The sequence below is a fragment of the Aplidium turbinatum genome, chromosome 15, assembly GCF_918807975.1.
Source record: "Aplidium turbinatum chromosome 15, kaAplTurb1.1, whole genome shotgun sequence".
NCBI classification, from domain to species: Eukaryota; Metazoa; Chordata; class Ascidiacea; order Aplousobranchia; family Polyclinidae; genus Aplidium; species Aplidium turbinatum.
The window spans coordinates 23,247,805-23,263,734 of NC_137486.1; the positions used below are offsets into that span (position 1 = coordinate 23,247,805).

General features: G+C 39.3%; 1 protein-coding gene across 1 annotated transcript; it reads right to left on the bottom strand.

Annotated features, from left to right (window-relative positions):
- Positions 1-2,510: 2,510 nt before the first annotated feature.
- On the bottom strand, positions 2,511-13,015 carry LOC145784144 (GDP-mannose 4,6 dehydratase-like). The gene is made up of 7 exons (XM_082595901.1): positions 12,915-13,015; positions 8,564-8,772; positions 7,891-8,076; positions 7,241-7,463; positions 5,078-5,171; positions 4,048-4,162; positions 2,511-3,638 (listed from the first exon to the last, which is right to left on the bottom strand). Exons 1-7 carry the CDS (start codon positions 12,988-12,990, stop codon positions 3,435-3,437), a joined length of 1,107 nt encoding a protein of 368 aa, XP_082452027.1. The 5' UTR covers positions 12,991-13,015; the 3' UTR covers positions 2,511-3,434.
- Between the last annotated feature and the right edge of the window lie 2,915 nt (positions 13,016-15,930).

Genomic DNA, 15,930 nt, shown 5'->3' on the forward strand with positions numbered 1-15,930 from the left:
ACAATCATTGTTTCATGAATTTATGGAAACTGTACGTATAGCTTTGGTAGAGAGATACTTTTAAATACCACAGACAGATATTCGATAACAGCTTTATAAGATTGAATTGCATAATTCAAAAAATAATACATAAAATAAAATAGCTACATCACTTCAAACGTTTTCGGCAAAACTTTATAGTCGTTTGTAGCGGTAGTTTGTAGCGCGTGAAACATGTTTTTTTTTCACAATTGCAGAAAGTTTTAAAGTGCAGCTGATACAGTCAGCTACAAAAAACAGTTCGTAAATGTTACATAAAACATATTTAACAAATACTTGTTTGGAAAGACAGTTGAAAAGTTACCAGTAAGCCGTTTTTCTTAACAAAGCCTTTGCAGTAGGCTAGATGTAAAGCAAGTATACGGGTAGTTGAATTAATAAGTATTAAGTAACCATGAGCATGCAGTGAGTATTCAGGCCTGATGCTAATAGTGCAATTCAGGTTATCATAACAAAATTTATTAAATTACTATCGGTGCCAATTGCCATTTTACGGTAAACAGAGATTATTTACGATAAACAGAAGCCCTTCTACTGTATTGTCAGACGTAGCCTACGGTAACAAAAGCCTTCACATTCTCTTGTTTAGATATCCCTGGCTAGAGCTCTTATAAAAAAGGTCTTCAACAATTAAGACTTTTGTTCTTCTGGATGCTAATGCTTTCCCTGGTGGACTACTTCACATTTACATCTTAAAACATCAGTTATTCCGATTTCTTATATATATCTGGCTTTGAAGCCAACTAGTCTCAAGAAACATCAATGCTTTTACCATGAAGAGGTTGTATTATTTTCGGTAGATTATCTAGTTATGTCTCTTACGATGCTGGAGGTTTTCTAATGGTTCAATCATAGAATGATGAAATCCGATGTTGTTATACTCACTCTGATCGTAAAGCATGAATGAAGTGATAGGCCCAGATGGCATCACGTTTTGATTTAACTAAAAGCCTGCTTTCGCTTCCATAGTAGCCACTAGTAGGCTACCGTTGACAAGAAGTTTTTGACCCGGAATTATATCAGGGCCCGGAACCTAAACAAACCGCCGCGATTTTCTCAGAAATGTTTTGATTTTGGGATCCCAGTGGTACCGAGCCCACAACATCTTCTCTACGGCTCTGGCTACCTAGGCTACATTTTATTTTCTCAACGGCCCTGGCTACTTAGTAGGTAGGGACGGAGTACCTACAGTTCATTATATAAAATTTAGAAATATGTAGCCTATATTTTCTATATGTAGCCTAATTAATTTGAAGATGTTAAACCTATTAATCACGTCACTCGGCTTCGTATGCCTATGGTTCAAAATTTAAAAAGTATTAAATCAAATGCTTCCGTTTCAAATTTAATTTTTCTACCAACATGGAAACTTTTCTCGTCTGCGGGACGCAAAATTGAAGACAAATCAAGCGTCATAAGCCTCAAAGCCTCAACTGACAATCGAAGGTTGGTGCCCTAATCCGTTGTCGACAATTTTCTTGTTGAAAGCGAGTCAAGCGACTCAATTGCAAGATCCTCGGACTGAGAAAGCCTTTCCCAAAACTTATCCTTAGAGGTTTGCATCTTTCTGCCACTGTGACCGATGCTGTGACCATCAACACGGACACCGAGGTTGGAAGGTTGTTTTAAAGCTGTTCCACATTGACCTGTAGCCTAAGCGTCCTTTTTGAATTTGGTTGCTCGTCTACCTCATACATCGATTGGGATGTGAGTCTGGTGCTTATCACTTCAGGCATCTGAGATGAACCGAATAAACTTTGTTCTCTTTTAAATCTAAAAATCTTGTTTGTTGCATCTTGCTCGCCATTCAAAGGATGAGAGGTTCTTTACCCTTGTGATGGAGGCGAAGTAGTTGATGACGTAATCTGCGGTTCATTCTTTCATGCCACAAAAACTGGAAGCCTCGGTTGCCGCAAGGTGGAGCGAAATATGCGACGCCCAAGAAGGAACTCTTCATCTCGGAAATCGAACCTCAAACTTACCACCTCAGGTTTGTTTTAAATTGCGGTTTCTGACACTGATTTAACAAACGACTTATTCCCTCCCAAGAACTTTGACACCTACTTCCTTTGTTTAATAACTCGTGGTAAATGGAACTTTCATTTTAGGCTTCCACTTCACTTTTGTTCGACTTTCAACAACGGTCTCTGTCGTGGAGTGTTTCACTGAAGCCACAATCCGCGCTTAGCCTTCAGATCGCTGAAGCTTCTTTGCCCCGAGGCTCTCGATCGGCTCTTTCAATTTGCAACCACTCAACATGACATCATTTCAAACAACCGCACGCGCAAAGTCACCATCATGCGGTCATCAAATATATTGGACAAACCGCTGGAAGGCGCTAAATATTTAAATAATCCTAATTAACAAATCTTGGTCGGTTGCGGGGGCAACCTTCCGAAAGTTACCATTAAAAAATCCCCTTTGAGCAACAAAGAAAAACGTAAATCCTAGCTAAATTAAGTCATCGGTTTGCCATCGGCTGATTTGGCGTAGAGGGCTAGGGCGATGGTAGTCATTACATTTCAGGTTTGATTCCCACCACTGCTATTGCTCTTTTTTCTTCTGTAATTACCAAACAAACTTCAAAGGGGATTTTTTAATGGTACCTTTTGTAAAGTTGCGACCGGGGGAGGCCATGGAATGGATTTAGTGAAAACTTGTCGGAGCAAGAGGTTGACGAGACTCTACTAAGAATATTCTTCCGTATATTTCAATATAATAACTAAGATTAATTATTGACTAAACACAATAACTAAAAATATGTGCGAAATAATTTCACGATGCAAAACGGCCACATATTTTCCAAGTGAACCCAAACCTTGGATTATTCCAAAGGCTGACAATCAGGATCGTAACTACTGAGGAGTTTGAAGAGGAATCAGGAAAGTAAATAATGTCTCCTCGGAGGAGAAACCACAGTGCGTTGGATGAACATGAAGTTGAAGAACTTAAGAAATGGCTTGAAGAATATTAATTGAAGATGGCCGTGCAGCGCCATACGTGCAGAACAACATATAAAAACCTACAAAACATACACGCAGCTTCACGGTTGAATGAGCACTGAAGTCAACAACATTTTGAAGAATTCGACAATGATGTCACAATGAAAACATGGGACAATAAACAATAGAATTCGAGCAACACAGCGTCATAATGCATCCGGGGGACAATTCTACTCGTTGCCATAACAAGCCCGGTTAATACATCCGCTTTAGATTTCTCATACGGCAAGTTTCCATCCGCGAGTGATTTGGCGGCAAATTCGAAACGCCGGTGACTCTGGAGCTCAACTAATCAACTGAATAGATAAATAAAGCACCGACTTTGTGTAAAAATATAAGTAAAAGCAATGGACTGCAGATCAACCCTCATGACGTCATACTGCATTGACGTCATCATGCATAGTGATCACGCTTCATCAATTCGAGGTCGGCCTCCATCATCTCTCTCACGAGTTGATCAAATCTGATCTCAGGTTGCCAGCCTAGCACCTTGTTCGCTTTCGAGTAATCTCCTAGCAGGAACTCCACTTCGGTGGGGCGGTAGTACTGGGGGCTCACCTCAATCCGCTTCACCCCGGTGTCCTTGTCCACACCGACCTGGGAAATAACGCAAATATTACGTCACAAGCACAATGACGGTCACTCCATCAAATCCAAAAGGAGGGAGGAGCAAAAGTGGAATGTTCTATTTATGCGGTCCAGCAACAACGCCACCTGCTAGCATTCTTGAGTTAATCGGTAAACCGAATTTGACATTCAGACATAATGTGCCCCCTCCCTCCATTGCAATGTTGATGTGCCCCCTCGACTGCAATGTTTGATGTGCTCCCCCAAGCATTTGCCATGTGCTAAACGTCAGACCTGAAGCGGATATTTCGTCCACATCAAATTCACTTCGAAATGAGTTTGAAAAGAGATTGCCGAACGAAAAAGACTAAAATAATGTTAATGGTAACCCGTGCGTGCATGGTGCGTCATTCAGAACGATCACGTCACAGAGGCTCACCTCGTCCACGCCTTTTCCGTTCCACGCAATAGTGATGCCGACATGCTTGAATGACTTCTCTACGAACTCACGGACACTGTGTGTCTCATTGGTGGCTAGCACATAATCGCCGGGCCTGAAAGGGTTAAGGTCGTTTAATCAAATAACCTGAATAAATAAACCAACGACCTTATGTGAATGTCAAATGACAGAGAAGTTTGAAATACCATGAACTTTAACGTCCGCATCAGATCAGGCACAATCATCATCGCCAGCTCAGAAGACAGACCTAATCCACGCCCACAAATAGAGATATGGTGAAAATGGGGCGATGCTCATTTTCACCATATCTCTATTTGTGGGCCATCAAATAGCCATTATTACGTCACGTTCTAGAATAATATGACTTTGCAATGGAAAAATATCCTAGCATGTTTCAAAATATACCAAAATTTATCATTTAAAATTACTCGAAAAACTGTTTTTTTAATTTTTTTCTGTTTCCGATACGTCTTTCGACTCTTAGAGTGGTCACAGGAAATCGTATCTTCTGCACATTTTGACACTAATTTTGTCACCCTCTCATAAGTAGTTTTTGAAATGCGTGAAAATGGGGTATTTGGCACTTAAGGAACATACTCCACATATTTATGACGTCATAATGAGCTAAAATTTTGGATGTCGAGTTTTTACCCAAAACTCCATCACATCAGAGCCCAGGCTTTTTGAAAATCAAAAATGCTAAAAATATGAAACACCCCAGTGAAGATCCTTTCATGCTTCAGCCAGGCATGGACAAAAGCTACCCAAAGAAAGTAACCAGTCAACCGTGACACAACTAAATACAACTAAAGTTGCCAACGTGGCACTGATAACGACGTGTCACGTTAGTTACATGGTTCTGTACCTAAGTCAAAGAACTGCGTCACGGTTGGAAGAACTTAATGAATCTCTTCAGTGACGCGGCAAGAGGCCGCTTCACTGAAGACACCGATCCAAAAGTTGCTGAAACGTCGATCGGATTACGTTACAATAACACAACAATGCTCACTCGTCATGCTGCATCATCATGAACATTCCCTTGACGTAATCTCGCGCGTGGCCCCAGTCGCGCTTGGAGTCCAAGTTCCCGAGGGTCAGAACGTCTGCAAATGTCGAACACTTGGTTGACTTGTTGAACACTTGGTTGATTTACAATGCAAGGAATCCAACAACCGGCCATGCAGCCAGCTGATGTCATGTTCATATGACCAGCTCACCGAACCAGCTGTTCATATGACCATTGACCAGCTCACCGACGAGCTCATTTTCACGGTGACCGAAGTGTTGAATAAACAGAAACCACAGGAGATGGCAACCCTGAAGGTGTTTATTTGTAATTCACTCGATTCTCAATCTCATCCATGAATTCTTTATATATTTCTATAAAACCGTATCCAGGGTTCAGGAGATAGTTTCGATTGGTGTTAGCATCGATTGCCTCCCACTGCGTCACAGTAACCTGTCACTGAAAGGTGGGACGTTTGTGAGGCGGGCCCCGCTACAATAATCCCATTGGCCAAGTCATGTTGCCAGATGCTGCAATGCGCTCTTTGCATCCGCCCTCGTCACAATGAGCGATTCAATCCATCGGGCAGGAAACATTCGACAGGAAACAAACAATGGGATGCGACGTGGCAGGTGGCGTCGGTGCTGTGCACGAGACGTTCTAGCGACGTTCAAACCAGTGATTATGATATTAAAGTAATATTATGTTACATTCGTATTTTATCTTATGTTCACCATTGAAACGTCACAATGTTTCTCACAGATGAAATATGGCGGTTAGACACCGGCACTATGCCAGCTCTAAGTTTTCACGACAAACAGATGGAAACATTGATTTCGTTTAGCGTCTGTTCCCTCAGTTGTGACATCCTACAGCACCTCAGTTGTGACATCCTACAGCACTTCAGTTGTGACATCCTACAGCACCTCAGTTGTGACATCCTACAGCACCTCAGTTGTGACATCCTACAGCACTTCAGTTGTGACATCCTACAGCACCTCAGTTGTGACATCCTACAGCACTTCAGTTGTGACATCCTACAGCACCTCAGTTGTGACATCCTACAGCACCTCAGTTGTGACATCCTACAGCACTTCAGTTGTGACATCCTACAGCATCCTCAGTTGTGGCATCCTGTAGCATCCTCAGTTGTGACATCCTACAGCACCCGCAGTTGTGACATCCTACAGCACTTCAGTTGTGACATCCTACAGCACCTTAGTTGTGACATCCTACAGCACCTCAGTTGTGACATCCTACAGCACCCTCAGTTGTGACATCCTACTACACCCTCAGTTGTGACATCCTACAGCACCCTCAGTTGTGACATCCTACAGCACCTTAGTTGTGACATCATACTGCACCCGCAGTTGTGACATCCTACAGCACCCTCAGTTGTGACATCCTACAGCACCTTAGTTGTGACATCCTACAGCACCTCAGTTGTGACATCCTACAGCACCCTCAGTTGTGATATCCTACAGCACCTCAGTTGTGACATCCTTTAGGACCCTCAGTTGTGACATCTTACTGCACCCTCAGTTGTGACATCCTACAGCACCTCAGTTGTGACATCCTACAGCACCCTCAGTTGTGACATCCTACTGCACCCTCAGCTGTGACATCCTACAGCACCTCAGCTGTGACATCCTACAGCACCTTAGTTGTGACATCCTACAGCACCCTCAGTTGTGACATCCTACAGCACCTCAGCTGTGACATCCTACAGCACCTTAGTTGTGACATCCTACAGCACTTCAGTTGTGACATCCTACAGCACCTTAGTTGTGACATCCTACAGCACCCTCAGTTGTGACATCCTACAGCACCCTCAGTTGTGACATCCTACAGCACCCTCAGTTGTGACAATGTGACATCCTACAGCACCCTAAACTACACTTCTCCTACAGCACCTATACTCGAACAAAAATCTCGTCCAATTCTGGCGCCATGGTATTTCGTGGAACCTAATTTCACAATCTCTTCCTTCTAAAATCAACAAATTGTTCTTCACAATGCAACTAACCCTTGTCGTTCCCATTTAATCAACTTTTTAAGACGAAACCTGCTCTCGTAGAAACCACGATCGAAAAGTTATGAAGCCGGAAATTATAAAGTTTCGTTCCTTGTAAAGTTCCAGAGTTGTCACTTAGCGCCGCAACTCACCTTGGAGTCCGAGGTGGATCTTTGCCACACCTCTGGTGATTTTCCTTGTGACAAAGTTGAATCCTCTTCTTGGGCTCTCATGGTTAAAGAGGATTCCATTACTTGCGTGCATGCCGTATGCCTCTCGGTAGTTGACTACTATCCAGTAAGCATACACCTTCGCCGCCGCGTACGGGGACCGGGGGTAAAACGGGGTGGTTTCTTTTTGTGGCACCTCCTGAACCTGTTTCATAATTAAATATCTTTAGTTAAACGGAACCTTGTCCTGGAAGGCTATGAATGGGATAAACCAAGATTTCCAGGCTCAATTCTGGGTTGCGGCTCAATTCTGTGCAAAGTTTCAACAATATTTGTTCATGCATTTCAACATCATGCTTCAAAATACAATGAGATGATGCCAAAAATAATAAATGGTTTAAATGGAGTAGAATTCGGCTACAGTGGGCACTTCTTTCGAAAGTTCCTTCCTGTGTTTCTATGGTGAGTTACTCTTTGTAAACAGCTTTATGATGTGTTTATCATCATCTTTACCCTGTCGCCATGAGAAAGTTGCTAAACTATGTAACAGGTCATGAAGCAAATAGAAATCCAGTTATGTGGCAGGTGTTACTGATAATTAATTGTACAACTCCTTTCAGCCATGCACTTACCTTTCCGTACATTTCACTGGTAGAGGCTTGATAGAATCTGACCTGGTCAGCCATCCCGCAAGTCCGTATCGCGTCAAGTAGTCGTAATGTGCCAACCCCATCCACATCAGCGGTGTACTCCGCAAGGTCAAACGATACCTTCACATGACTCATCGCACCCAGGTTGTATATCTCCACTGGCTTCACCTTTAAATGACGACATGATTCAGAGATGAAAAACAGACAACGGCAAAGCAGAATAGTTCGGGAAGGAAATCTCAAGTGCTTAGTGTAGCATCCACACAATTCCATTTTTGCAGTTGAGCAATTGACTTCAGAAATGTTGATTGACTTAAATCAACTTTAGAAACCAGGCCAGTGTCAGCAACGTAAAGCCTTTATAACTATCGTAGCTTTGCACACTATGCATCGTGAAAACTATTTTCAGCAATCAAAAAATTCTTTTTTTGTTATTATACACATCGCACAATAACAGTACGTGTAGCCATAACGTTAAATGATTTACAAATTTTAAAAGAAAATTGTAGAAACTTCACTTAGAAACTTGCTTGTCAAAACACCTTGTGAAGGACATTGAAAATATGAGGAGGGTGAAATGGTACATATTGTAATCTGCTTTAAGGAAACAACACAATCAGCCATCACTTGTCTGTTTACAAAAGATGCCACAAACCTGATTTATGATTTTAACGAGACAGCTGCTGTCAGTGAGGTCACCATAATGAAGTTTCATCCTTCCCTCTGTGTGGGTGGCTCGGTCGCCGTACAAGTGCTCAATCCGTGCTGTGTTAGGGATACTAGCCCGGCGCACTATCCCATGAACTTCATAGCCCTTGTCAATGAGCAACTCAGCAAGGTACGAGCCATCTTGTCCAGTGATTCCTAGAAAGCATTTATGAGGAGGTGCAGGGCTTCTCCAATTGGAGAGACCCTGCAATTTAGACCATCTCCAAGACCACTGGCAGAGGTTGTGGTAACCACAACATTTCTGATAATTTATTTTCAGACTTGAGGCTCTCATCCATTCAAAAGGGCGTTTCAAACAGCTCTGGTTTCAATTGAGGACAACATTAAAAGACTCGCATTTTACGCAACAAAACCTGGCAACACGGTAACAAGTACAAGCAGAAACTTCAAACTTTCAATCTTGATGATTACCTAAGTCGGCAGTTTAAACAGTTACGCTACATGACAAGCTTGCTAAACTGCCACAATCAAGTTTCAGATTTGATGTTATAAACTGTTTATGAAGGATTCTTTATATGATGGCGATCTATGCTCTAAACATGGTAAACATTTGTTTCTGATGCATTAACCACTTGTAGGCGGATGACGTATACAACTATGTCTATATTATACATATGCATTTTAACTGACATTGAGTCTTTGACAAAAAGATGGAGCCATTCATATACACAAAACTGTCATCAATTGTTTATTTTAATGTTGGGAACATTAATATATTATGTTGTTCACTGGAGAAACTGAAAAACAACTCAGAAACAAAATTGCAGGAAAATAAAAAATTTCTCTGACGGCAAGTAATTAAATAGACTAAATGGCATAGCTACTTATATGCTATGGTAGAACTTAACCTAGAAGTTATGTACGGTAAGTAGGATATAAGTTTAGACTCAGACTACAAAAAGTTAAGAAACTTAAAAAGAAACAAAAAATTGATTGGAACTTCTGCAAGGACATTAGCCTAAGAAATGAATATCAACAAAAATTCGAAAATGAAATGATCAGCTCAAAAATCAACAACAAAAACGCAAGATCAACAGAGGAAGACTTCAACGTGATTAAACATTCTCTAATCAAAGCAGCTGAAATTTTTTCCACGGTTGAAGCCTCAAAGCATAAGAACTGGATGAAACCCGAAATTTTAGATATGATCAAAGAGAAAAGAAAATATAAGAACAAGAATGACTTAGAATATAAACGCTTAAACAACAAAATAAAGAAGGCTTGCAACGAATCAAAAGAAGACTTTCTCAATAACGAATGTGCTACTATTGAAAAAATCTACAATTTCACACCAGGTGAAGCACACCAAAAGATTAAAGCAATAACAAGAAAATTCCAATCAGTACACAAATCTGGGTGTTTAAAGTCTAAATCAGGTGAAATACTTTTGGAAGAAGACAAGATCCTTAACAGATGGATAGAATACATTGAAGAGTTATATGGGGACCCAGAAAGAACAACAAAACCGTTTAAATTCTCTGAGCCACTTTCAGGACCAACCATCTTAAAAAGTGAAATAACATTTGCTTTAAGTAAAACAAAAACAAACAAAGCATTAGGCCCAGATGAAATAAGCACCGAAATGATAAAAGCACTAGATGACATAGGCATTGACGTACTCCACGCACTCTTCAACAAAATATATGACACCGGTGAAATTCCAACTGATATGACAAAATCTATTTTCATTACAATCCCGAAGAAACCAGGCACAAGAGAATGTGAAGAACATCGCACAATTAGTCTGATATCCCATATTATTAAACTACTGCTGAGAGTCATCATGAACAGAGTTAGAAACAAATTACACCCAGAAATAAACGAATGCCAATATGGGTTTATGCCTGATAAAGGAACAAGGAATGCGGTCTTCATTCTGAAAAACCTCGCTCAAAGATCAATCGAAATGCAAAAAGACCTGTACTTGTGCTTCATCGACTATAAATAAGCTTTTGATAGAGTTCAACACAATGAAATGTTATGCATGCTCGATAGAATTTGGAATAGACGACAAAGATCTAAGAATCATTCAAAATTTATATTACGAACAATCAGCTGCTATCAGGATAAATGATGACTGCAGTGACTACACGCCCATTCAGAAAGGAGTAAGACAAGGTTGTGTGCTATCACCTGACCTTTTCTCATTATATAGCGAAATAATTTTACGACATATTGAAGATGAAAGAGGTATTAGTATTGGAGGAAACAACATTAACCACATACGATATGCTGACGACACCGTTTTGATAGCCGACTCGGACGTAAAACTGCAGAACATATTAGATATTGTGTGTACGAAAAGCAAGATATTTGGCATGGAATTAAATAAAAAGAAAACAGAAACAATGGTCATAACAAAGAAAAAAGCAACTGAAACTCCTATTTGTAATTTATCAGTTAATGGAACAATTCTTAAACAGGTCCAAAAATTCAAATACCTCGGTACTATGGTGAATTGGGATGCAAGAGACGAAACAGAGCTAAACATAAGAACAGCCCAAGCAAAAGCAAGCTTCCAACAAATGAAACCAATTCTTTGCAATAAAAATATCTCTTTCAAAACAAGATCTAGAGTTTTAAAATGCTATATTTATCCTGTTTTTCATTACAACTCTGAAACCTGGAATATTTCAACAAAAATGGCAGAAAAGATTAATGCTTTTGAAATGTGGTGCTTCCGTAGAATGCAAACGCATTATGGCTGGCAAAGAAAACAAATAAAGAAATTCTACACCAAGTGAACCAAACCAGAACTCTGTTAAAAAGTATGAAAACCAGACAATACAAATTTCTCGGCCATGTAGTAAGAAAGCAAAAACTGGAGCATCTCTCTTTAACTGGTAAAATTTTTGGAAAGCGGGCACCTGGCAGACAAAGACAAACACATCTGGAACAATTTAACGACAAGACAGAAACAATCATCCATGCAACATATAATAGGAACATTTGGTCTAATTATTCATCTGAGGCCGTCGGGCGTCGATGCCTGGTTCAGGCAAGGCAATTAAAGAAGAAGAAGGTAGGATACATGTGTGTATTTGTGACATTAACATTAAAGCATCCACTTTACAAATTTGTAAATATTTTGCAAATGAAAATAATTTGACAGAAAAAAATTCAACACTTTATTTATTAATGTTGTCATCACAACTTGGGAATTTTATGTCTTTATGCTAACTACATGAGTTGGTTTTTGAAATAGGTTTTTAAAAAAACTTCGGTTTTCATAAAAAAAAACAAGTGCTTTTATCAGGATCCGCGTGTTGTTACTGTCATCGCATTACTCACTGCAGATTATTTTATTAAGCGGATCGTGCAGAATTATTCCGCCAGAAGGACAGTAGTGTTTGGAAACATTTTGGTAAAAACAGCAATTACAAAATGCGCTATTGTAATTTTAATACACACAATATCACCACCAAATTATTAAATGCTGAAGAGCATGAAAATATCATTGTTTATTACAATACATGGACCTTTTTAGGTTTAACACAAAATACAACAAAAATAACGGCCGCCCTGCACAAGCACTATGATTATTGTTTGCTTTCATCCAGTTCAAGACCGAGTTAAAGTTGTTGAAATGGAAATAAATACTCCAGGTGCCCTTTGACACCTTTTAAATTCAAGGCTGTGTTCATCAAAAAACCTTCTCAAGCTCACGCATCTGCAAAGGTTAACTTCGCTGTTGTTAACGCTTTGAAGGTCAGTAATTAGCAAAACGAGGTTAATAAAACTATAGCTCACGCATCTGCAAAGGTTAAGCATCAGAAGAGACTTTCTTAGAACGAAGACAAAGATTTCCAGAATTATTTCAAACCCCAGTTTGTCTCTTACAAATTTAAAACCAGCACATAAGTCACCTCATTTGCATGCAAATTTGTTTAGAGATTTAATTTTCGAGTGTTCACTGTTCAGCGTGCACTAACCACAGGATGACGTCAGCGGCTATTAAAATAAGCAATGTCTGATTGAATAGGTGACACCACAAATGTTGTAATGAGACAGGTTTCAGATTTCTATCAGTTGCAGTTTAAAAGTTATAAAACAAAAAGTGTCGTTTTTTGACAAAGTTACTTCGTTTGACAGTAACTGTTTATCATATTGTTTAAATAAAACTTGTTAAAAAATTGTTTAATAAACAAATACAATTCTCAGAGGTCTTTGTAAAGAAATGGTTGCAAAAACACAAATGGACTAGGCCATAAGATCTATGTAAAATAGTAACTCAGCTAATTGAATAGTCATAATATGAATATTCCATCAACACTTACCAGTTATCAGAGCAACTTTTCGAGATACCACAGTGGCAGGGTCATTGGTATCAACAATATTTTTATTTTGCAACATAATTATTGACAAATGTTGCTAATCTGTATAAAAGGTAGATTGAATCGATAAAACATTCATTCGTCATTAAATGCGTCTGGGGCATAAAAGAGGATGCAACCTAATTCATCCCCTAAACACTTCGTCCCCCGATTTCATCTCCTGAAAGGTTCAATAGAAAAAATAGAACAAAGTCGAAGTCGCTGATCGGAGTTTTCGGAAACATTTTAAAAATTTTCATTGAATTTTTATGGGCCACCACAAAATAAGTGTGATTGCCCCGATAGCTAAGTTGGTTAGCTTGTGACTTCTGGAACAAAGAAGCTTTAAGATCAAGTGGCTTTGCTGGTTCGACTCTCGGGTAGGGTGGATCAAAAAAAACGAATTTTTAGGTTCAGCTTAGTGCATCTGCCAAAAGATGCAGTTTGGGCTATCTTTTACATTGGTACTTGAAAAAACATTTTTTGACCCCGTTTGACCCCTATCCAAGAGCTCTCTAGTGACCGCCGAGGCAAAATTCCTTAAATTGACTATAATTTTTTTTTGTAGTGGGTGCAGGCTAGTGGTTTTGGTGTCTATCCCCACTAAATCAAGTCTTGGGAAGTCATTGCTGCAGTCTAAAATCATCTATGGGCTAGCAAAATGACATCAGAGCCTTTATTCAGCAAAAATGCTTGAAAAAGTTGGAAATTTATTGTTTTTTTTAAAAAAGGGCAAAGAAAAACAAATTCATAATGCTTCTAAAGGTATTGCTGTTAATACACTGAAGCAAACATATAAAAGCAAACAATTACCGTATGAAGTTAATTGCAAAAATGTTGCCTTTAATTTGTGCATCCAATTATCCATAGCATTACAGTAATGGACACAAAATGCATGACAACGGGTTCAGGCGAAATCAGTATGTTAGTGTTTTGTTGAGGAGCTTATATCAAATCCTGCAGACATATCATTCTTAAAAGGAATGATGACAGACAGGACAGCCACAATAGCCGGATTTGACTCTATTTTATTCGCACGACTCAGAAGGAAAGAAAGTAGGATTCTTAGTGCAGAAAAACGACAAAAACACTCTAAAAAAAGAAACGCAAAAACTGCTTCTACTGTAGCTCTCAAGATAAGGAACTTCTCTGGTCAGGTTGTTTACATCACTTTGGTGAAATCGTTGTGTCATGTATCTTTGAAGATTTGAAGCTAGAGGTTTTAAAATAACCAGAAATGAGCATCTTCATAAGACTCCGCAATAACTGGGGTTCTATTCCACAGTGGCTAACTGCTAAGTACACTGGATATCAACAGCTTTCCAGTAACAACACACGATCTCATTCAGAACCTCAAAGATGACGTTGTTCAACTTGCACAAAGCAAATACAAGTTCATTTGAGGCGACTATAAATAACTTATGAACTTGTGCAATGTGCATTGCTTATATCAGTTCTGGTCTACAAAATGTGAAATTCTACCGTTCTGGGGCCACACACAAGGCTAGATGGATGGCCAAATTGATTCATTCCTATTAATTGGTGCTACTGGAAAATCAAATAGCTAAGACACCTAAGGGAACTATCACATCAGGTTCACAAGTGGCTAAACTGAAAGATCTCATGAATTTTATTTCCCTCGTCTACTGTATATATTGGTTTCGGTGTAGTGTTGCTGTAGATGCTCCTTGGAACTGTTTGACTATGTACAAGAACATTCTCAGATATGGAGCAGTGCATAAGTTGATATCAGATGCTGCTGAACGTAGCTTCAAACGTCAATTTTGGTATCTCTCTGCTGAGATGGTACCACTGGACTGGCACTGTTCAGCTCTGAAGTTCAGGAAGAGGTAAACATCAGATGGCTGATGAACTTATACATGTAAAACCTACAGATCCTGTTTTTACACCAGCAGATCGGTTTGGCACTGGCCAGCTACGGACCACGTTTTCCATCAGAGATCAATCTGGAATCAAAACTGACAGATTTTATCACAAAGGACTCTCGGTTCTTTTTCTCTGTTTTAGAGATAAATGATGATTTTCTTCCTTTATCAGTAGAGAAATGGTCTGAATCAGAGTCGTACCAGAAAGCTGTTTACAATGTGGCTGAACATGGAGTTAAACTCAGCACCGATTACCTACATTGTGCCAGAAACGAGGAACACTATCAAAACACTTTACAAATAGTGGAAGCTAATAGTAAAAGCTAAAAGACACACCTAATTTGAGAAAGGAAAAAAACTAATATCCTCTTGTACAGATTAGACTAGTCGATCACATTGCCTTCTGTGACAAAATGTGTTAGTAAAAGTTTACAGTTACTGTATACATACAGATTCAATACCAGGCTTTCATGTAGCAAACTTACTAGCCTATATTGGTAACTTTCTATGGTATTTGATCTATTTCGAGTGTGAAATTAGAACTTTAGACCACTTCCGCTCACTGGACCACTTCCGCTATTTTTAGCTATTCCAACGCGTAAAAAATGTGAATTCACAGACAACTCGTATAGACAAGCATGTTCTTTTAATTCCCTGTACGATAGATAGTCGAACAGGCAAAAGTTTTATGCATATTATTTTGTTGAAACATACAAATTCTGTTGAGAAGCGTGAAAATACCGGTAATTCAATATTTACTTAATGGCAAACCTAAAAATTTAAATGGGATGGTGGCCCACATAAACGTGCCCCAATTCTACTGATTTTTGGACCAGCAAAGATTCTTGGCTAGTGGAACAATCTCACAAATCTACAAGTCAATAGTACAAAAAAAAGTAAAAAACAAGGGGGTTGAGTGCACACTACCCAGGATGTGTTCAATGGGATGCTTATTCAGAAGCCAAATGCAAGTTTTGCCTCTATTAAACATTATATAAACTCAATTAAGTTAAGTGTGATCAGATACTTACAAACATTGAAATAAACAATATCTAAAGCTGTGATAAATGCAATAGTTAAGTTTACACTATCAA

Excerpts from the sequence above, each read along its gene's own strand:
- LOC145784144 (XM_082595901.1), bottom strand. The coding sequence starts at position 12,990 with ATGTTGCAAAATAAAAATATTGTTGATACCAATGACCCTGCCACTGTG. Across the intron at positions 8,773-12,914 it reads AAAAGTTGCTCTGATAACTG|GAATCACTGGACAAGATGGC; the intron begins GTAAGTGTTGAT and ends AATGCTTTCTAG. Across the intron at positions 3,639-4,047 it reads ACGGAAAAGGCGTGGACGAG|GTCGGTGTGGACAAGGACAC; the intron begins GTGAGCCTCTGT and ends GTTATTTCCCAG.